A 22,204-nucleotide genomic window follows, 5' to 3' on the forward strand; every position below is an offset into this window, starting at 1 on the left:
TGCTAAGGAGATGGTGGAGATGCTTCGCGGCTCAACATGAAACAATGGCTGACATGGTTGGTCGATCCTTGGATGTGACAACCCGTCCCAAATTTTACGGAACAGAAGGGTATTTTTGGTAATTTCATTTGGGTTGTGGTATATTTGTTTAAAATATTGTTTTTGGTGTTAAATGGTGTGCCCAAGGGGGCCTACCCTCACTTTTGGTCCTCGGTTCCCTCTCTCTTCTCTCCCTCACTTTCTTTCTTTCTCTCATATTCCCTCTATCTCTCCTCACCCTCCCTGAGGGCAACACACACACACACACAACGAACAACGATGGCACAACCACCATCGTCCTCATGAGCCTAGAACACCCAAACTCACCTCGAACTTCCTTCCAGATCGTCGGGATCAAAACACAAGTTGGGTCGCGACCTTTCAGGCCATTTTTTCAGCCAAACCACAACGAGCTAGCCATTGAAAAGGTACCATTCTCTTCGTCTTATCGAGAAGTATGATTTTTATTTTTGAATCACTTGATTTTGTTGAGTATTGAAGAAGTTATGAACGTTTGAAGTTTACCCAGTTTTCCGGCCAAACCATGACGAGTTAGCCATCGTACAAAGTACCATTCTCTTCATCTCGTTGAGTACTACAACTTTGGTTTTTGAATCACTTGATTGTGTATTGAAGAAGTTATGGAGCTTTGAATGTTACCCTAAAATCTGACCAAAAACCCAGTTTTCGGTGGGTTTTAGGTGATTGGGTCAACCCGACCCGCAACCCATGTAACTAGCCCAAACCCATCTTTGTAACCGGCTCAAACCCAAAGCCCAATACACTAACCTACTAACCCAAGCCCCATTTCTATAAACCTAAGGCCCAGTCCATTATCCAAGCCCAAATCTATTAACCCCAAACCTTTTGGCCCAAAACTCTAACCGGATCCAACCCAAGCCCAAACCTGGTTGATCCAGACCCATTGACCTGACCCGGCTAACTTTGACTCGGTCTGACTGTTGACCCGATCAACGCTGATCGTTAACTTTAATCGGTCAACATTGACTTTTTGTTGACTTTATCGGGTTTGCCCAAGACCCCTTCTAGGCTAATTTCGACATCCTGAATCCGTTTCTGACATCTGTTTTTCCAAATTCAATCATTTGAGTGTAGTTTTATTAATTGGACCCTTTATGTGAAATCTCGTCCCCGGATTTCACTATTCATTATGTATCTTAAAATTTAAGTTCGTATTTCACGTTTACATTATTTTGATTACTTAATTTTAATTCTGTAAATTTTGGGAATTAAATCGAATAGTTATCGGGTTTGAATTTTCGAAATCAATCTTTATCTTTCGTTGATTTTTTTGAAGTTTTAACTAGTGGTTTTAAATAGATCTCGAACCCACAAATGCCTAGGCGAAAGCCGTTTGCGAGTCCGAATTATAACGGTAAAGTTACAGACGTTTGAAGTTGTGAACTATAGATTGTGGGAATTATTTAATTCTCACATGTGGGTTAAAGGAAGTTAGTTTAAAAAGGGGAATGGACCAATTAGAGGGGGAGAACTCTAGAAGCGGGAGGATGGCAGCAGGGGAGAGGAAGAAAAGAAGAGATGTGGGAAAGAAGAGGAAATTGGGGGGAAATGAGGACAAATCAGAAAATTACAAGGGGGAGAGACGGGTCAAAAGAAAGAAAAAGAAAAGGGGAGATGGCGTTGGCCAAGAGGGCGATTACAAGGAATCCCACTGCCCCGAAACTATGAACCGGGATAAGGAGGAAAGAAGAACGGGAAAGAAGGGGGGAACAAAGAGAGAAACTGTACCCCGTCTTTTGAGAGAGGTCGAAGGAAGTATAGAAGGAAGTGTAGAAGACGATGTCTGAAGAAGCAAAGAGAATCATAACAAAGGTATGATTCCTTTTGTCGACCCGCAACATTGGTAAAAACTCCTAGCTCTCTTTGTTCTTTCCATAATTGCTTTGTATCAATCTTCTTATTACTTTCAATTTTATACATTGGGTGTGTTGATCAAATTATCATGTTTAAGGGTTTGGGAAAAATGGTCAATTCTTGTTTATTGTTGACATAATTGAAATTAAAGTTATAAATATGATTGAATTGTATAAAAGTATTTTGAAGTTACGTTTTGGATTAGAAGAATTTGGTTCTAAGTTGCAGGAACTTATGTGTCTGCAGAGAAAAGCTATGTTTCAGTAGCTTACTTTGGCTCTTGATTTCTATGTCCTAATGGATTCCTTTTGATCCATTATTATGTGTTTTGAAACTAGACATGTCAATGATCAAAGCCCATCTGATTTCACATAATTCTGTTGAGTTTTGATATGTCAAAACCATGTACAAATTTGAGTCACAAAGCTGCCAGACAGCAGCAAATACTGGATTTCCAGTTTCGTGGTTCTATTATGTATCTTGCATAACTTTCAAATCGGAACCCCATTTCTTACAAATCTTAGATGTTTTTAATGTACTCAAAACAAGCTTCGAATCTCATGTAAGTTTACATCATTTGGTGTAGTTATGGGTGTTCAAATCGAGCTTAATCTTGATTGACTAAGACTGTTTTTTTGCAACTTTTGTGGAGATGAGGCTGTTGCTTTTGCAATATCATTTCTTCTTACAACTTAATTCTAATTTACTTATCTATTTTGAGTTTGTGCTAAAACCACTTGATAAGGTTACGTATTGGGTTCCAAAAGAACCACTTTCTTATATAATTATGTGCCAACGTATTTATGTATTCTTTACCTATTCAGGTTGCGTATACACATATTTGTATATTCATGCATAAGCATGCAAGTTCTTGAACTACACCAAAATAACCTTTACGTTCGCAATTCTTTTTCATATGTTGCTATGGCTGTTGGGTAGTTCCAACTTTACCGATCAAAGCATTTCTTTAAAGTCAGAAACAATGAATATTATATAGGTGTGTATTATATGATTCCATCCCTTGGCTTATAAGATAAATCTGAGTAAAGCTGTGATATGATTGTAAGCTCAATTACTTTATTGTGTTGGTGCATTTTTATACCTATTGAAACACATCATTACTAATGGTCCAGAATTATTCCTTCATGTGTATTTACAAAGATTTATTTTGGATGAACCAAATAGGGCATTGAATTTGGATACTGTTACATTAGTAATCCAAAGTACTGTCATTAGGATTAAAATTCAAGTCATGCATATAGTAGTATCTTGCATTTGTGAAACAGAATTTGGCCACGATGGTGGATCCTTGTGTTAGTAACTAAGAGCAATGCTTAGGAATCCATGTAAGTGAAATACGACATACCTTTATGGAGATGATGAGGTTTAGATATACCTGGTACATTTAGTAGGTACCATATGCTTGCTTGGATTCCGTTGAGTGATGGTCTAGAATTCCTTTTACTCCGGATTTCGTTGAGAGATGGTCTGGAATCCCTTCTACTCTACGATTTCGTTGAGTGATGTTCCGGAATCGTATCTAACTTGGGTTTCACTTAGTGGTGGTTGTGCATTGTGCTCAGCGATTCCGTTGAGTGATGGTCCGGAATCGTATCCACTCGGATTCCGTTGAGAGATGATCCGAAATCCCTCATACTCCGTGATTCCGTTGAGTGATGGTCTGTAATCATATCTTGATTTGGAGTCCGTTGAGTAGTCCGGAATCCCTACTCTTGCTCATTTCCATAAGTTAGATTTGTTCCCTGGATTCGAGTGAATGAGATTTACCCACAATAGATCTTATGAATATAAATTAGAATTATCAAGTTATTACTTGAAATTCAGGCAGGGAATTATGTAGAAGTTCTTTATTAATTTTTGTGCATTGAGGTGTGATCTGATTGACTGATTAGCATAATTAAATGTTAATATCGTGCCTCCTTGATATCATGGAATGGGTTACTTGAGATGATTATGGAAGGATGTTGAAGTTATTAACATGATTAGATTAGTGATTAATGCGACTAGAGGATACTATTGTGCTATGTTGATTCTTTGATATATTACATGATATGAATAGCGATTTTATGTTGAAGCATAATGATTTATATGATGGATGAAATAGAAACCTTGAATGTCATGTGGGTTTGTTTTGTAGCCAAGAATCTAGTAATTCATGCTTGTTAAGTTCTAATAATTGATTGAGGAATACTATACTTTTCGATTTGAATGTACTGTGATAAACGTCCCAATGTAATGAAAAGTTGAACTATGAATGGGTTGATCCTTATTGAGGGTACGTAGGCAGTTTAACGAAGAGATTAGATGGAGCCATAAAGTATATGCAAAATTATTATGCATCTGGATCTTGAATTATATTTTGTACATATCAAAAAGGCGATGTATGTTGAGTTACGGGCATTTAGGGACGTCACGTGTCTATCTTGGACGTATGTCGGGATCAGGGCTTGACACTTTATGTGCTTAGGTGCGTTTATTAGCGGCGATTCCGTTCTTCCTACTTCATATGGCTCTTCGTTGGTGAAGTATCTGTGAGTGGACCCCTTCTAAAATGCATGTTTTAATAGTAGAATTGCATACATGAAAAGCATGATTTAATGACTGTGTTTTATGATATATTATGCTTACTGAGAATAGTTTGAATTATCATATTTTATCGAACTGATGTTCTTTGTAGTATATATGATGGATGACTATATACTATTTAGAACATGCTTTTACACACTTCTTTATAGTATAGATAATGGATGACTTTATACTATGAAGATGTTTTGAGATTTATATATATACCTACGTTTGGAAAGATTATGTTCAATGTTTTGTGTGTATCTAGTGGTCACTATACCTCCACGGGCAAGGATTATGGTTGTTGGCTGCGGCTCGGAAGAAATAATCTTTAGCTTCGGGCTGAGAGACATGGAGCAAGCATAGGGCCTGGAGAAATAATCTCTGGCTTCGGGCGTAGAGACAAGGAAGCTGGCATGAGACCGAGAGTTATTGATATTTGATACCATTATTTAGCACACTATATACGAGATATGTGACTTGGAAAGATTTTATGGCATGCTAGGGTTTTCGGAAAACCTATCACATATTATGTTATTAGTTTTCATAAAACTTTGGGGGTTAGTACGTTGAATAGCTGTTTCAGTAGTATATATATATATATATATCAACTTGGTCCACTCATGTTTTGTTTTGCGCCCCCTTTAGGACTTAGAATTGAGGTGTACAATCCCGGCGTCGAAGCACTTCCACATCGCCATTTTCGAGTCCTCTCGGTGTACAACCCATTTCTTTACTGTAGAGAAGTCAATGATATCATTCCTGATATCTTGGCTTAGTTTAGGTAACATTTTTGTAATTGATTTGTATAAAGTTTAGTTTCCTGTTGTATACCTAGAAAGTAGGGTAATTTACTTCTAAGTCAAGTATTCTTCTTTGTATAAATCTCCTTGTTTCAAAAGAAGAAAAATACTTCCGCAAATCATATTTTTGCTCTATTCTTTACATGGTATCAAGAGCTGGGTCGAAACCCTAGTTTTTGCCGCTACCCTTTCTTTCTATTTTTCAATAGCCATCTTCCGTCAACCATCATGGCCACTGACGAAATTCCCAAAGGTTTTGCGGCTGACGTCAAAACTGATGTTTCAAATCCTTTGTTTATTCATCATTCAGATCACTCATCTATGATGCTGGTTTCGAAGCCCCTTAATGGGGACAACTACTCTACCTGGTCTCGTGCAATGAGAATCTCCCTTAGTGCCAAAAACAAGCTAGGTTTTATTGATGGTACTGTTACACAGCCTTCCGAGAAAACCAAACCTGCTGATCATGCTACATGGCAGAGATGCAATGACATGATCGTTGTATGGATTATCAACTCCATTGATTCAGAAATTTCAGACAATATTCTTTACATGACTGATGCTCATGCAATCTGGGAGGAGTTGCGTGAGCGTTATTCTCAAAGCAATGTTCCTCGGATTTTCCAATTACAACGGGACATTGCTTCTCTTACTTAAGACCAACTTTCAGTTGCTGCGTACTACACTAAGCTGAAGAAATTATGGGATGAACTGGCGTCATACAATGACTCCACTTCCTGCACATGTGGAGCGCAAAATGAAAGAAATAAATTAATACAGTTCCTTATGGGTCTCAACGAGTCCTATAGTGCCATTCGAGGGCAAGTCTTGTTGATGAACCCTTTACCAACTGTTCGTCAGGCCCATGCTTCAATTTCCTAGGAAAAGAAGCAAAGATCTCTTACTGCTTCACGTGGAGTCACCAAGACAGCAGCTATGGCTGTTCGATAAGGTGGTTCACGGTGATCTGGATCTTCAAGTCGTAAGCCCTTGCATTGTACTCATTGTGATCATGACTATCACACCATTGATACTTGTTACCAACTTCACGGGTATCCACTGGGGCATCGTCTTCACAAAGTCAAGCCTCAAAAAAGAAGCAAGTCTTCTAAAAAGGAAGGCAATTCTTCTTCGTCTGCAAATCAAGTTTCAACAGGTGCAACTTTGGAAGAGATGAGGTCGGTGATGTCCAGGTTATCTGACACTCAATTCCAGCAAATCCTTGACATCATGAATAATAAAGGAGTTGATGTCTCCGTTCCTCCAAAAGCTAATGCCACTGCCATAAAGACAGGTTTGTCGAAATCTTTTTTGCATTTACGTCGATGGATAATTGACAATGGTGCAACAGATCATATAACCTCCTCACCTGATTTGCTTACTGATGGTGTCAAAAACACCAATTTGTCACCAGTTTTATTACCAAGTGGAGAGCAAGCTCGCATAGTCTCCACTGGGACAATTCTTTTGAGTTCCACTTTTTTGTTACGAGATGTGTTGTGTGTGCCCTCTTTTCAAGTATATTTGATGTCTGTGAGTCGAATTACAAGTGGATTGCATTGTTCTGTAACCTTTTTTCCCTTCATGGTGTCTTATGCAGGACTTGACGACGAAGAAGGTGATTGGTTTAGGTAAGCAACGTGGAGGACTTTACTACTTGGTAACGTTGATTCCCACCGTCTCTGGTAGCTCTCGCCAAGTTTGCAACCTTGTTCTCTCACCTACAGAGTTGTGGCATCGGCGTTTGGGTCATTTATCTCCTTCTAGGCTCGATTTCATGTCAAAACACCTGTTGCATTTTCCTTTTCAATCCAATAATGCTTGTAATGTTTGTCCTTTAGCCAAGCAAAGTCGTTTACCTTTTAGTATCAGTTCCATTACAACCACAAAACCTTTTGATTTGATCCATTGTGATATTTGGGGTCCTTACGCAGTTGCATCAACTTCTGGAGCCAAGTATTTCTTAACTATTGTGGATGATTATTCTCGTTTCACATGGATATTTTTTATGCAACACAAATCAGAAACACAGCACATCCTCAAGGGTTTTTTCTCTTTTGTTCAAACTCAGTTTAATACATCCATTCGCCAAATACGAGTGGACAATGGTAGATAATTTTTTTCTCTTCATGGTTTCTTCCAAGATCATGGGGTCCTTTATCAACGCTCTTGTGTCTATACACCCCAACAAAATGGGGTCGTCGAGCGCAAGCATCGTCACATACTTGAAATTGCTCGTGCTTTGCGTTTCCAAGCTAACCTTCCTATTACTTTTTGGGGGGAATGTGTCCTTACGGCTGTCCATATTATTAATCGTCTTCCTACCCTCATTCTTTCCAAAAATACTCCTTTTGAACAATTGTACTTAAAACCACCTTCATTTTCCCACCTTAAAGTCTTCGGTTGTCTTGCTTATGCCACCAACACCCATATCTCTCACAAGTTTGCTCCCCGAGCCCACAAATTTGTCTTCCTTGGCTACACGTTGGTTAAAAAGCGTACAAACTTTACAACTTTACCACTCATACTTTTTTTACTAGCAGGGATGTTGTTTTTCATGAACATATTTTTCCTTACCATTCTTCTCCATCCTCTACTTCACCTAACCCTACGCCACTACCTATCGTCTTTCCTCACCCTACACCCTCTTTACCTGAGCCTCAAGCTACTACACCTTCTACCTCACCCGTGTCTACTGATACTCCTACCACTTTTTTTTCGCCCGAGATTTCAACTGATTCTGACCTACACCCTGATGCATCTTCTCTCGAGCCTGCTGCCTCCCTGCCTCCTGCACCACCTGCACCGATGCTTCGCCGATCTAGCCGCCACTCCTCACCGCCTCCAAGGTTGCGAGATTATGACTGCCCCACTCTTAAGCTTACCCAACCTGATCCTCCATCGTCTTCATTGTCTGGTCATGCTAATAGTACGCGTTATCCACTTGCTAATTATCTCACTTATCATCGTTTCTCACTTGCACAACAATCTTTTCTTGCAACTATCACTCAACAGGTTAAGCCCCAGACTTATGCCGAGGCTGCTGCTTCCTCTCATTGGCAGGTTGCCATGACTTCTGAACTACAGGCTCTCGAAGCTAATCACACATGGACTCTCACTTCTCTTCCGACTGGTAAATCTCCCATTGGTTGTCAATGAGTCTATAAAATCAAGCTTCATTCTGATGGATCCATTGAGCATTATAAAGCTCGTTTGGTTGCCAAGGGTTACACACAACTTGAAGGGATTGACTTTCATGATACTTTCTCTCCCACTGCTAAGATGACAACTGTTCGCTGCCTCTTAGCTCTTGCTGCTTCCTGTTCCTGGTCTCTTCATCAACTTGATGTCAACAATACGTTTCTTCATGGTGATCTTCATGAAGAAATCTATATGCTTCCTCCTCCCGGTCTTCGGCGATAGGGGAGAATTTGGTATGTCGCCTTAACAAATCCTTATATGGACTGAAGCAAGCATCCCGGTAATGGTTTGCCAAGTTTTCTGAGTCTATTCACTGTGCTGGTTATGTTCAATCAAAGGCTGATTACTCTTTGTTCACAAGGCAGCAAGGCAAGTCTTTTATAGCTCTTTTAATTTATGTTGATGATATTCTGATCACTGGAAATTATCCTAATGCCATTAGGGATCTCAAAAATTTTCTCAATAGTCGTTTCAAAATCAAGGACCTTGGTGACTTGAAATACTTTCTAGGCATCGAAGTGTCACGATCAAAGAATGGGATTTTCATTTCTCAACGTAAGTATGCTTTAGAGATTCTGAAGGATGGTGGTCTTTTGGGAACTCGTCCAATCGAGTTTCCTATGGAGCTGAATCTTAAACTTTCTGACAATGGTGAGTTACTTAAAGATCCGGCACAGTATAGGAGGTTGGTGGGTCGATTGATCTATTTAACAATTACTAGGCCGGATATCACATATTCGGTGCATGTGCTAAGTAGGTTTATGCATGAACCTCGCCGTCCACACATGGAAGTAGCTCTCCGAGTTTTGAAATACATAAAGATTACTCCTGGACAAGGTTTATTTTTCTCTTCTAAAAATGACTTGACCTTGAATGCATACTGTGATTCAGATTGGGCAGGATGTTCTATGACACAAAGATCAACCACAGGGTATTGCGTGTTTTTGGGTTCTTCATTGGTTTCTTGGAGATCAAAGAGACAAAAAACCGTATCTTTATCATCAGCTGAGGCCGAGTATAGAGCCATGACTGGAACTTGTTGTGAACTATCATGGCTTCGATATCTTCTAAAGGACTTGGGATTGTTGCATCCAAAACCGGCCTTATTACATTGTGACAACAAAGCAGCTCTTCATATTGCTGCCAATCCAGTTTTCCATGAGCGGACTAGACATATAGAGATGGATTGCCATTTTGTTCGAGATAAAATACAAGATGGTTCTATTGTTACGCGATTTGTTCCTTCTTCACAACAACTTGCAGATGTGTTCACGAAGGCATTGGGAAAGGAATCTTTCTTGTCCATTATACACAAGTTGGGAGTTCTTGACATCCACTCTCCAACTTGAGGGGGAGTGTAGAGAAGTCAATGATATCATTCCTGATATCTTGGCTTAGTTTAGGAAACATTTTTGTAATTGATTTGTATAAAGTTTAGTTTCCTGTTGTATACCTAGAAAGTAGGGTAATTTACTTCCAAGTCAAGTATTCTTCTTTGTATAAATCTCCTTGTTTCAATAGAAGAAAAATACTTCCGCAAATCATATTTTTGCTCTATTCTTTACATTTACTCATTCAATTTTATATATTTTTTTAGTATTTTAGTTAGTTGTATGCTCTGAACACGTTCCTCATTTGCATATTAATTATATTTAAATTTACAAGTCTTATTTATTTCTTGTTCTCATGCATTCTAGTATAGCTTCGTCACCTTCGAGTGTCGGCCAGCACGTGCCTACCCTGATGTCTGGGGAATATTAGGATCAGGCGTGTCATTGGATCTTGTTGATTTGGTATTTATTTGGATGTGGTATTTTTGTTCAACTGGTATTTGACTGACTCAGTGACAGTAATTCAGTTGCCTATTTTTACTTTCACCTTGATTACCGATTGCGAAGTGATTTTCACCACCCTCGTTTTATAGAACAGAGAATAAAAGTAAAGGGAGGTATCAGAAGGAGAAACTGGGAGTGTGAAAATCACTACCCTTACTGATTAAGTTTCATTCAAACTTCTCAACTGCCAAATGGACCTTGTTAATCGTCAGGTAACTGTGCATTGATCTTAACTAAACATGGAATTAAGTAATCTTAACTATATGTCTATGTTGTGAAATTATTGGATTGAAGTTAAAAGGCTAGAAAATGAGTTCTTGGTTAATACAAGTAATAAGGAAGGGAAACGAAATGATCAAACAATTTTGGTAATTACAGAATCAAGAGCCTGCATCATTAACAACTAACGAGCTTCAAATGCAGTTATTGTCAAGCCGTTCATAGAATCTGATCCTTTCGGAATTAATGGATCAGCATCATCACAAGAACTTTTTCTGAAGACAAATGCAGGCTGTTTAGGAGATGGTGGAGATGTTTCACCACTCAACATGAAAACAACGGTTGACATTGATGGTCGGTCCTTCGAATCTTCTTCCACGCACAAGAGCCCAACTTGAATGCATCGCATTACTTCATCCGACGGAAATGACTCTAGTGACGAATCCACAATTTCTAAGGGTCTGCCTTCTCTCCACAGCTGCCAAACCTGTAGTAACAGTATCATTTTAAACAGGGGAAGTAAAAAAGGGTAGATTTTTAGCAGAAATTCTGTTACTTACATTTCCTATCAAGTTTATGGAATGATCATCCTGATAAACACCGTTGTTTTTCTTGCTGCTTATAATCTCCAATAATATGATCCCAAAACTAAAAACATCGGATTTGGTTGAAAATCTCCCAAACACTACGTACTCGGGTGACATATAGCCACTGCATATGAATAGAACAATATGTTACAGCCGAAGAATAGTAAAATGAGAAGGAAAGCTAATGAAAGGTGACTTTATTGTGATTTATTCCATCAATGTGTGAGAGCTAGTATGTTTCTTACTATGTTCCAACAACTCTGTTGGTTTTGTCTTGCAGTTGGTCTCCATGGAAGATTCTTGCCATACCGAAATCTGAAATTTTTGGGTTCATCTCAGAATCTAGAAGAATGTTGCTGGTTTTTAGATCCCTATGGATAATTCTAAGTCTTGAGTCCTGATGAAGATACAAAATTCCACGAGCAACCCCGTTGATGATTTCAAAGCGTTTTTTCCAATCCAACAAGGACCTTTTTCTGTGATCTGCATTGATCGGTATTTGTGTAATTATATGTAGCACGTTTTAGCATGAAACTTGCAAATATATACTCCATAGTTTGAGTTAGACATACCAAAAAGAAAGGAGTCCAAGCTTTTGTTTGGCAAGTGTTCGAGGACTAACATCCTTTCTTCTCCCTTTATACAACAGCCTAAAAGTTTCACGAGATTCCTGTGCTGAAGTCTCGCTATCAGCGCAACTTCATTTTTGAATTCTTCAACCCCTTGTCCTGACGTTCTTGACAATCTTTTTATAGCAATAATCTGATCATTTGGTAACTGACCCTAAATTAAAGAATCAGTTTTACTATTAGCCTTTCACATGATAAAAGAAAAAACAGTCAGAGACCCAAACAAAACTGCGTAGAAGAAATCATTCCATCATAAAAAGATTAGGACTTACCTTATAAACAGTCCCAAAACCACCTCGGCCAAGTTCACTGGTGGGCGAAAAGTTGTCTGTGGCTGCTATTATAGTGCTCAGATCGAAAAGTTGCAACTCGGGGTGTCTCCTAGTTGCTTCAAGTTCATCTGCCCCCACGAAGTCTGTGCTATCACAAAAACCAATAGAAATTCAGTTAGATGAAATCAAATTGCTTTTATTTACGTTCAACAATTCAGAATGGATTAGCACTTCTCATACCTTCTGTCTTCCTCTTTTTCTTAAGCTTCCAGCAGGCAAACACAATGATTAGTACAAATGCCATAAGAACAAAAACAATTGGAATAGCAAGCAAACCCCTCCGTCTCAGAAAACCTTTCGATTTTCTAGTATTCTGATCTACAAATAAGAGTGCCATAAAGGATTAAAAAATCATGAAAGGAGAACATATTTAGACACCAAAACCAGACAAGAAAAATGAGTACCTAATTCGACTTTGTCCACACGAACATATATATCTCGTCCCAACTCTGTCCGCACTAAGATGTCCATCAAATCACCATACCAAAACAAGCAATCACTCCGCCCTTCCCATTCTGCTCTCAGATATGCTGTGCAGGAACAATTGCTCAAGCACACTTGCTCACACTCATTTGCACTGATATTTGTTAACAACTGTGCTGCTCTCGACGTGTCTGGATCTTTAACACGCACCACCTTTACAAACTCATCTCCATTCCCACACTTTGACACCCCAATTCGCTTACTCACGCACCCATCCGACCCATCTCTCCGGTTCCAATTATTCACAGATTTTGGTTCATACCCTGGAAGACACTCACACTCAAACAAAATATTTTCAGGGCTACATCTGCTGTTAGGACCACACTGTCCATACTTGTCACACCGATATTTTGGCACCTCCCAGAGTTCCTCCCATTCATCATCACCATCATTCCATCTCAGTTGTTGATATGAACCATAGTGCCTCAACACAGTTCTAATTACAGATGTGTTATCATTTACAAGGAAATAATACTTCTCTTCGCTATTGCTCACATAATTAGGCCATGGCCCGGGATTAGATCTCCAATACTTAGCTAAACCCTTGTACACAAAATAATGTGGAATGGCAGTCTGATTCGAAAAAAGCCGATAACTATAGTCCCCGGTTGAAGGGTCATCTTCTGATTTCCAAGATGTTAAGATCCATTCCAACCCTTTTTTCCAATTCAACCCAACTTTCATTCCTGGAAGTAAAGTGTCAGTTGGATAATCAAAACTCTGCCATATAAAGCTATCACTTCTATTGTCCTGGAAAAGCACTAAGTTTCCCGAATCCAAAAGCTGAGCCACAGAAGTGCTTCTGGTTTGAACCGACACGTAAGCAGACCAAATAGAAATATTCTCAAGAGCATAAAGAACTAAATTTCCATGCCTGTCAATTGTGAGCACACCAGAGGTATCATTGATGGGGTTGTTTCTGTTTGCAACCCAAACCACTACCTTCTGCCCCTTTTCATATTTTTGAGCAAACCAAATTCCGACGTAGCGGGAGCTGGAGTTGCCGGGGCTGAAGAATCCCAGTTCAACGTTGCCTTCTTTCGACACTATGAAGTCACCATCTTTGACCTGTTGGTTGAATGCTATGGTGTCTATGGATGTGCAGAATGGGAAGAGGACGATGAGGAGAAGGAAGACAACATGCAAAAGTAGTTTGAAAACCATTTTTCTGGGCATTTGGTGTTTTACTTATTTTTCTGTCGGATCATTGACAATGTTAGATGTTTTCGTTGAAGTTTTTGCGTGGCAAGTTCTAAGGGCGCCATTCTGGGCTCAACTCAATAATATCGATTTTTTTTTTTTTTTTTTGGTGAACTGGGAATTTTCATAACAAGAGCAAAAGCCAAGAGGAACACCGAAACTCCACGAGGGGAAAGCAAATTACAACTCAACCAAAAAAGGTTGTGAATAGTTTACCAAAAAAAAAGAAAAGGCGGTGAACAATATCGAATCATTGACTTGGCCGAAAGTACAATTTTTCAAACTTAGCGGAATCCCCACTTACAGAAATAATTCAGTTTTTCAATACGTGGTTCGTATTTGATTTTGACCGGTCTAGGAAAACTTTTTTTACAAGTCCAGAAGTGATATTATATATTGTCAGATAATACTACGAGTTAGTGATATTCCTATTTTCTTATAAGTGAAAGGTTTTAAGTTTAATTATCGTCAAATATGAATTTAAACCACATTATTGCTAGTTCATTGTGAGGCTAAGTTCGTCCCCTCCTCTTTAGTATAGATAATATCATTGTTTAATAAGTGATATTATTACTCTAAATTACATTAACGGGAAGATAAACGATTTGAACATGGGACGCCATATTCACAGAGACAATCCACACCACTTGCTAATTTACTTAGCAATTGAGATTGAATTTTCATTAACAGAGTCAATTTCTCTGTTAATTAATGGGGTTAAAATTCAAAGCCAAGACTTCCAAAATGGACATTTGCTTTTAGTCAAACTTGTATTTCATTAGGTAATAATTTTATTTAAGAGGGTTAATTACACTTATTCCTTGAGGTTTATTGTGTTTTTCATTTATTTAGAAAAACCTCTCACATTTGATAAATTACACTGGAGGTGTATTCAATTGGGATTTTGATAGATTTTAATTCCTTTAATGAATCTAGGGGCATTCAATCAAGATTTTAAGTGATTCTCTGAAATTCAAGGTGTATTCAATTAGAATTTTAAGATAGTTTATTAAAATCTTTAGAAATCCAAGTGTATTCAATTAGGATTTTAAAGAAGTTTATAACATTCCAGGTGTATTCAATTAGAAATTGATTTTAAAGAATCTGAGAAAATTGAGAAATTAGAGGGAATTAGAGAGATTTCGTAGTGTATTTTAAACATTTACAGATCTCACCTCTTCCTATGAGATTTTGCGGAAATTGAATCAAAATTTTATATGAAATCTCTATAAATCAATTAAAGTCCACAAAAATTCATGGATTTATAAATCCATTAAAGTCTTTCAAATTCTCAATTAAATACATCTCCTAATCTTCTTGGGATTGAATAATGCTAAAGGGCATGGGCGACTCGACTTCCAGTCGTTAATGCAACGGTAAACTCACCCACGACTTCTAGCCGTTGGTGCAACGTTAAGTTAACCACCACTTCCAGTCGTTGATTCATCGTGAGCTTACCCGCGACTTCCAGTCGTATATGTCGACAAGACAAAACAATCCCCTCAAACTGATATAGCTACAAAGTTCCACTTCTTTAATTCTGACCACAGCCCAGTTGCATCCAGTGGGTTGATAAAGACAATTCTTATTAACGTTTCTGTGCATATGCGAAAGAATGGCAGAGCTAAATTGGCTTGAATGGGGCCAAGTACGTACGAATTTAGCGAACCAAAAAATCTCACACCAAGTATGATTAGTAGTGGACATTATGATAAAAGCGATCCATGATAAGATGGAATAAAAGGTAATCAATTTGAAAAGTCATAGGATTTGTTTATATGGCAAGCGAAGCATCACAGATCAACATCTTCTCTCCTGTACATGAATCCCCAGCAGCCAAAACCTAGTTAAAAAGCCTTACCTGCTTCCTATGGTATGCTGAAGTTGGATTACCACAAACCACAAACCTCTCATTCTTAAACTCTAATTTATGTGAACGTAGTGGAGGGATTACATTTCAAATCCAAGGCTGTTAAGGATCAAGCTTCCACCATAGTACATGTCACATAATTTACAGAATTAGCAAATTTTTTTTTGAAAATAACTATTGGTTTATTTTGTTCAAACCAATGGTTTTGTTTGGTTATCAATTTTGATTATGAGGATCATTTTTTTCAAGACAAAATTGGAAAGTAGCATTAGTATAGTAAGTGATCTTTTTATTATCATTATTGAACAACTGAATAACCGTGTTTCTATCTCTTGAGAGCTTTGTTGTTCCATATCACAAGCAACATGTTCTTATATCTGTCTCTAAGAATCATTAAATTAATATTCCACCAAAATGAATTACTTGATATTGTTCTAAATGACTATTTTGGAAATCATAATTCTAATTTATATGTTGTGAGTACTTTTATTCCAAAGGGAATTTTTGGAACCACTCAATCAACTGTAAAATAGAATATTGTAAATCATAAAATATTTTTAACATATTTTCTTCTAGCCAAAGCTGTTGAAAGAATATGTATTTAGTGTATTTCATGGTTTGGCTATGTCATGCAGGCGTCTTTCATGCATGATTTGTTTTCTACTAAAGGTGTAACATAATCATGCAATTGTAACTAGTTCGATCCTCAACAACTTCTCAATTGACGATTTGGCTACTTTCATGGTTTGAATACCAGATAATGCATATTAGCCGCAAGATTATGGCTAATATACATATCGTAAGCATAAAGAAGCAGTCTTCCATGCCTGTCTATAGTAAGGATTTCAGAGGTATCCTTGATGGGGTTATCTCTGTTTGCAACCCAAACCACTGCTTTTTTTTTATCTTTTTGAGCATTACCAAATTCCGACATATCTGGACCTGGAGTTCCCGGGGCTGAAGAACCCTAGTTCGAAGATATTTCCGTTGCTATGGTGTCAACGGATGTGCAAAATGGGAAGAGGAGGAAGAACACAAGAAGCAAAGCTTTCATTCAACATTTTTTGGGCCTTTTCACTTATTTACAAAGGTTATTACTAGTACGTGTTAGCCTTATAAGGTTATACAATTAAAACACAAACGAAGAGTGACTGACCTGATTCCAATGGTAGTTACCGAAGATGCAGTAGCCATGCAAGCAAGACGTGATCGATAAAACTCCAATCTTTATGTTTGCCGTGACAAACAGAAACACCAACTCTTCTGTAAACTCCTAGCTTTATGACAATGCTCTATGGAAAGCCTTAGTTGTCGTCTCTAGGGTTAGCAGGGACCGGTGTTTATATACTAGCCAAAAAGTCTTAGATTCCGTCCATAAGGGAAAACTAAAACTCTTCTTTCTTGGCTCTCAAGTAAAATATCATAATCATATATTATTAAGAATTCCATCAATCCTATTTCCAATATAAGACACCTTATATAGAATTAATATCTTTAAGAGATTAAATCACAATTAACATTATTCTCCAATATTACATTCCTATTACATGTAGTAGACCACTTAAGGTTGATTTATATTGGATAAATCCAACATTCTCCCACTTGGTCTACAAAATGTAATATTCACGTTTATACTTGAGATTGGAGACTAATATCACTTTAGTGGCCATGTAACAGTGATTACATCTCGTCCTTAATACAGCTTCTGTCAAATGCATTTCTTAACATGGAACTAACAAGGTTGTAGGATTGACACAATCCAGAACCTTCATAATCACACATGCTAAGATCCTCATTCACATGAAACACAAATTATGATCAAGAGATGAAACTTTAAATAAACTTTAAATTAACTAAAATGTCTTACTTTATATCATCTCAGGTCCACCTTATTGTAACTCACAAGTTACACTTTATGCTTTTTCGAAGCCTTAAATCTACCAATGCAGATATCCTTCATCTAATGAAACCACCATAACCTGAAGGTGTGAATACATCTCCAAAACAATCATGCATCACTTTCATTAGATCAACAATAATACAAACAATGTTTGTAGCCAACAGACACAACTGAAAATACCAAATAGGCACATGTCCAAGTAAAATATCCCAAAACTTCATAAAACAAATTAATTCAACACTTGTGAGCAAGATGAATTAATATGTTTTTGACACTAATCTATGCACCATACCAGTTACTTTCATAGTGATTTCCAACACCTGCGGGCAAGATGGAAATCCTCACAACTGAGGTAGTGCACAAACCATGTCATGCCATTTAATATGCAATTTGATAACAACTTGATATCTGATATATATATATATATATATATATTTCATCAAATAATTGACTAGCATACGAAAAATGTGACTTATTGAATCCAACTGGAGATTAATATGAATACATGGATTCTATACATACTTTATAGGTCATCTGCAAATGTAAGGCATTACTAACCCGAAACTCAAACTTCCACTGATCTGCAACATCATTACTTAATTTGCAAATCAATGCTTAAATCATACTTTTGAAAATATGCCTTTGGGAATAGCCTTACTTAGTCAATGACTGCATATTACCTCAATGAAAGGTACAACTAAGCATGAAAGCATTCACTGTTGTTTACACAAAAACCGTGCATCCAACAACCATTGTATATGTATTAATAAGTCCACATTTATGCTAAGTCCTTATGAGCCCCAAAACAAATGATCAATCGAGAAATCCAAATGATTGGCAGTAACAGAAAAAGGCACGCATATACCAAGTATACATTCGTGCAACTTAAACATATTATAGACATTCGAGTAGCGCAAATTCATGGAAGATAGAATAACGCTTTAATAGATTCATGCAAGTCCACTTAATGCTCACAATTTTAGAATAACTCCCACTAAGTTTTCAGAGTTTATACTTGCAAATAAGTTAATGAGTGTGAAGCCCAATTTTCGTTCACTAATTCTCCCACTAGGGCAAACACTCGTTAATATATTCTTTCAAAGATGTTCCTAAAGAAAATTGCTTTATATTTTAGACATAATAAAATAGACATTACAACCAACACAAAGTTGTCAAACAGAATTTCAGTAACGAGTTACACTTACTTTAGAATTTATCATAATTAATTTACAAGCTTGATTGCTACCAAATTTATACTGATCAAAATAGACATACTGATCTTCATAAAATAGAAATACAGAGCCATTTTGGGTCAAAATAGTAGTCTAAAGTCACATCTCAAAAAACATCACAATCTGCCAGTAAAAACTGTCTATACGAGCATGGGTTACTAGTAAATTCACCATAATTAACATACATGGCAGAAAATTACGAAAATTTGCAGACACATATTAGACATCTATATGTTAAACATATCCAAAATTCAGGTCATTTGGTGACCATTAGACACGTCATTCACCCGATTTAAATCAAGACACGTAATCTGCCAGAAACAATTATGTGCTTCTATCATGAATTTATGCATCCATAACAAATTCAATTTCATATCATTTCAATTTCGATGTCCAAAGGAAACTTTAATAGTCAAATTTCATCCTCTAAACCGACATCATAGTTCAAATTGAAAAGATTTTCAAGCATAAAGACTTAAACAATGCGTACCTTAGCAATCCTTGATTAACCTTCATGGGTCCAATACTTTGCATCAACAAGTCTCATGAAGAGACACAAAATTCGTCATGATGCAACCGATTTCCATGCCTTCAAACCACAACCTTTTATGGGGCTCATTGTGGAAATATTTGTCACTAATGGCATGGAACTTTATCCCAATAAACTTCATGAAACTAAATTAATTTACACATGTAGGCAAGAAAATTAACTAGTTTCTAGTACTAGATTTTATATCACAAAAGTTCCTTCAGGAAAAACTTCAACACCTGTAGGCAAGATGAAGGTTTTCACAACTTCTGTGAAATAAAACTCATACTATGCCATCTTAATTAAACTAAAAGAAGTAATCCACACCTGTAGGCAAGAAGATTATCCCTTTTATTCTAATTAAGATGCAAAGTTGACCGAAGTAACTCAAAAATACAGTCTCATCATCAACTGAGCCGTTGCGGCTTCCTTTAGTTGAAAAGACATTTATCAACTCCGTCCTGAAACAATGCAAAAGTCACATGGATTAATTAACTGTAAGTGACAAAATTATGATAACCTGATTCAAGCGTCGAGTCCTGCCAACAAATGGCACTAATTCCTTCATGACTCCCTTTGACAATAAATTAATCTCAAGAAACTTGACAACATACTTGAAAGAGATTAATCACATATAGAACAAGTTTTATTCCACCACAAGAATGTCAATACTTATCATTACAGAGTCAATTGCTTGAAATAGAAATACTTTATGTAATGCAAAAGAACAATACATTCCTTTAATTTAAAAACTAAATTGCTCAAATGTTTTCTTAAGTCAAACAGGTTCCTTTTCTTTTGTACATTTCTTTCCGTAGTACAAGGCTCCTAAAACATTAGCATCAAAATTGTGCATTAGCCTTGTAAATACCAAATTAAATAAAGGAATTACCAAAATTCTTTTCTTTCAAAAGAAACATCTCCAATACATGTCATACATTATCCTTGTATAAGTTTCTTTTCTTCTCCCCTTATGGCACATAAAAATTGACTAATCAAAATACTGTTTAAAATTCTTCAAGCATAGGAATAACCACAAACAATAATACATGTTTGAAAATTCATGCTTATTAGTTAAGCCACATACTTTGAATGAAATACATACCTCATGCCTTCATATGTTCAGTACTTCTTTATAAACATATATAATCACATGACCACCATAATTCTCATATAAGAATAAATAGAATACAAATGAGAAGTGTCACATAATTACTACAAACCTCATTCATCTGTATATTGTACTTGTTCTTGCCACCGAATGCTTTCTGTCACTCTCAGTCAATCCACAAGTTATGCATCAATTTCATAGTTAACTAGTCACGTATAATTGAATGACTATACTGAGATAGGAAAGCAAAATTGTAGACAAAACTAATTTGATTAGTCAAGCAAATTTCTTATGGAGTTAATATCATTATAAACCGTACTTGAATTAAATCTCCAATCATACTTAAGTACTAGCATACTGCATTACTAATCAACACATTTGTGTCTTTACATAAGATCATCTCAAGCTTAAAGCAATATAGGACAACCCAATCCCTTTAATAAAACACGGCTTATGTCAATTTTGCTCCATGCTTGCATACTTAAAATTGAATCCATATTAGATATTTCCGACAGCAACCAATGACATGGCTATTTAATTCAGTCTATATATATTTCCTACACATAATCATGTAATGCAAAAGGAAAACAGAACCTGCAATAATCCGTGAGGCATTCGAAGGGTCGTTAGTGTCCCCTTGTCGCCTGTCCACCCAGGACGCACCTCACACAGGTGTTCTCGCATGTGGCAGTAAAACCCCCTTAAACTTGCGGCTGGAGCTTTTGATTCCAGCAAGCTCGCTCTTATGTGGCACTAACAAAAATTAGCCGCGAACAAACAAGATAGATTTGACTTTTACATACTTCTTGGCATGTTTGCATATCCCATTTGCCGACACTTATGCAATTATTTCTTGTTAAATTGGAGTATCACCTCAAGCCATTTTGTAGAGAACAAATCAGTGAATGTGTAATAGAAATTTATGGCAACCAAAATATATCATAACGGTACCTTAATTTACTGGAGTAATAATTCAAATAAATTGCAAAACCTTAAATTTATCATTGCTCTTCCTGATCGAAAAGAAGTATATTAACATATACCAGATTAAAAATTGATAATGTCAATTCTTAGTCAAACACATAAATCATGTGCCTATTTTTATACCGTTGCCAAACATAAAATAATTGGATCCATATTCATGACATACTTAACTGAAACATGGTATTCAATGTATGTACATGCTCTACAATACTTAGCACATCACTCATGCAAGTACATATTATCTTATTACCAATTTAAGCTTTCAGGGATCAACCCAAATATATATCAGCCAAAATATCATAAACCATCATGGAAATCAAAGTCAATGATACAAACCGTTTTGCTATGGTGGATGACTTCGTTCTTGCTAATTGGAGGGGCCTCTTCAGTAAGGTCAGAACAAATATAGCATGCTTACAAAAATTGAGATCATCAGTGGCACATGGTAAATCATTCCAACCAAAACATTAGCATGAAAATTGAAATAGAACGAAACTGTTATTCTTCTCAGTGCCTGGTTCGTGGTTTTATACTTGTGACTTCATGTGTTTCTAACGCAAGCTATTTTCAATGGCTTAATATGGCTGGTCAAAGGGAATCACTTTAAACTATATTTGAAATAGAAAAATCTCCCATGGTTTCCATTGTAAAATAGTTATGATACCATGATTTATATATAAGAATTGATACCACGATTTGCATTCGTGCCATAAAATTAGTAAAATTCTTGACTAAAACCGAATGGTTATATAACATATAAACAATCAT

At 36.8% G+C, this 22,204-nt stretch overlaps 1 protein-coding gene and 2 long non-coding RNA genes across 4 annotated transcripts; 2 read left to right on the forward strand and 1 right to left on the reverse strand.

The window, feature by feature from the left end:
* Positions 1 to 1,554: 1,554 nt before the first annotated feature.
* Positions 1,555 to 7,318, forward strand: LOC139189080 (uncharacterized). Its single transcript, XR_011572583.1, has 2 exons — positions 1,555 to 1,893; positions 6,925 to 7,318. It is a non-coding gene; the product is annotated as an uncharacterized lncRNA (long non-coding RNA).
* A 3,312-nt stretch (positions 7,319 to 10,630) lies between these two features.
* On the reverse strand, positions 10,631 to 14,003 carry LOC139187500 (G-type lectin S-receptor-like serine/threonine-protein kinase RKS1). Of its 2 annotated transcripts, none has more exons than XM_070807343.1 (7): positions 12,532 to 14,003; positions 12,308 to 12,445; positions 12,068 to 12,210; positions 11,739 to 11,949; positions 11,412 to 11,649; positions 11,140 to 11,290; positions 10,631 to 11,066 (listed from the first exon to the last, which is right to left on the reverse strand). In XM_070807343.1, exons 1-7 carry the CDS (start codon positions 13,784 to 13,786, stop codon positions 10,764 to 10,766), a joined length of 2,439 nt encoding a protein of 812 aa, XP_070663444.1. In that variant the 5' UTR covers positions 13,787 to 14,003; the 3' UTR covers positions 10,631 to 10,763. The 2 variants fall into 2 exon arrangements, with proteins under 2 accessions (XP_070663444.1, XP_070663443.1); XM_070807342.1 differs by having other exon boundaries at positions 11,739 to 11,943; positions 12,532 to 13,927.
* On the forward strand, positions 11,221 to 11,787 carry LOC114827791 (uncharacterized). Its single transcript, XR_003777073.2, has 2 exons — positions 11,221 to 11,357; positions 11,447 to 11,787. It is a non-coding gene; the product is annotated as an uncharacterized lncRNA (long non-coding RNA).
* Positions 14,004 to 22,204: the final 8,201 nt, after the last annotated feature.

The sequence above is a fragment of the Malus domestica genome, chromosome 10 (assembly GCF_042453785.1).
Source record: "Malus domestica chromosome 10, GDT2T_hap1".
Classification (NCBI taxonomy): domain Eukaryota; kingdom Viridiplantae; phylum Streptophyta; class Magnoliopsida; order Rosales; family Rosaceae; genus Malus; species Malus domestica.

Excerpts from the sequence above, each read along its gene's own strand:
- LOC139187500 (XM_070807343.1), bottom strand. The coding sequence starts at position 13,786 with ATGCCCAGAAAAATGGTTTTCAAACTACTTTTGCATGTTGTCTTCCTT. Across the intron at positions 11,650-11,738 it reads CTTGGACTCCTTTCTTTTTG|ATCACAGAAAAAGGTCCTTG; the intron begins GTATGTCTAACT and ends CGATCAATGCAG. Across the intron at positions 11,067-11,139 it reads CCATAAACTTGATAGGAAAT|GTTTGGCAGCTGTGGAGAGA; the intron begins GTAAGTAACAGA and ends CTGTTACTACAG.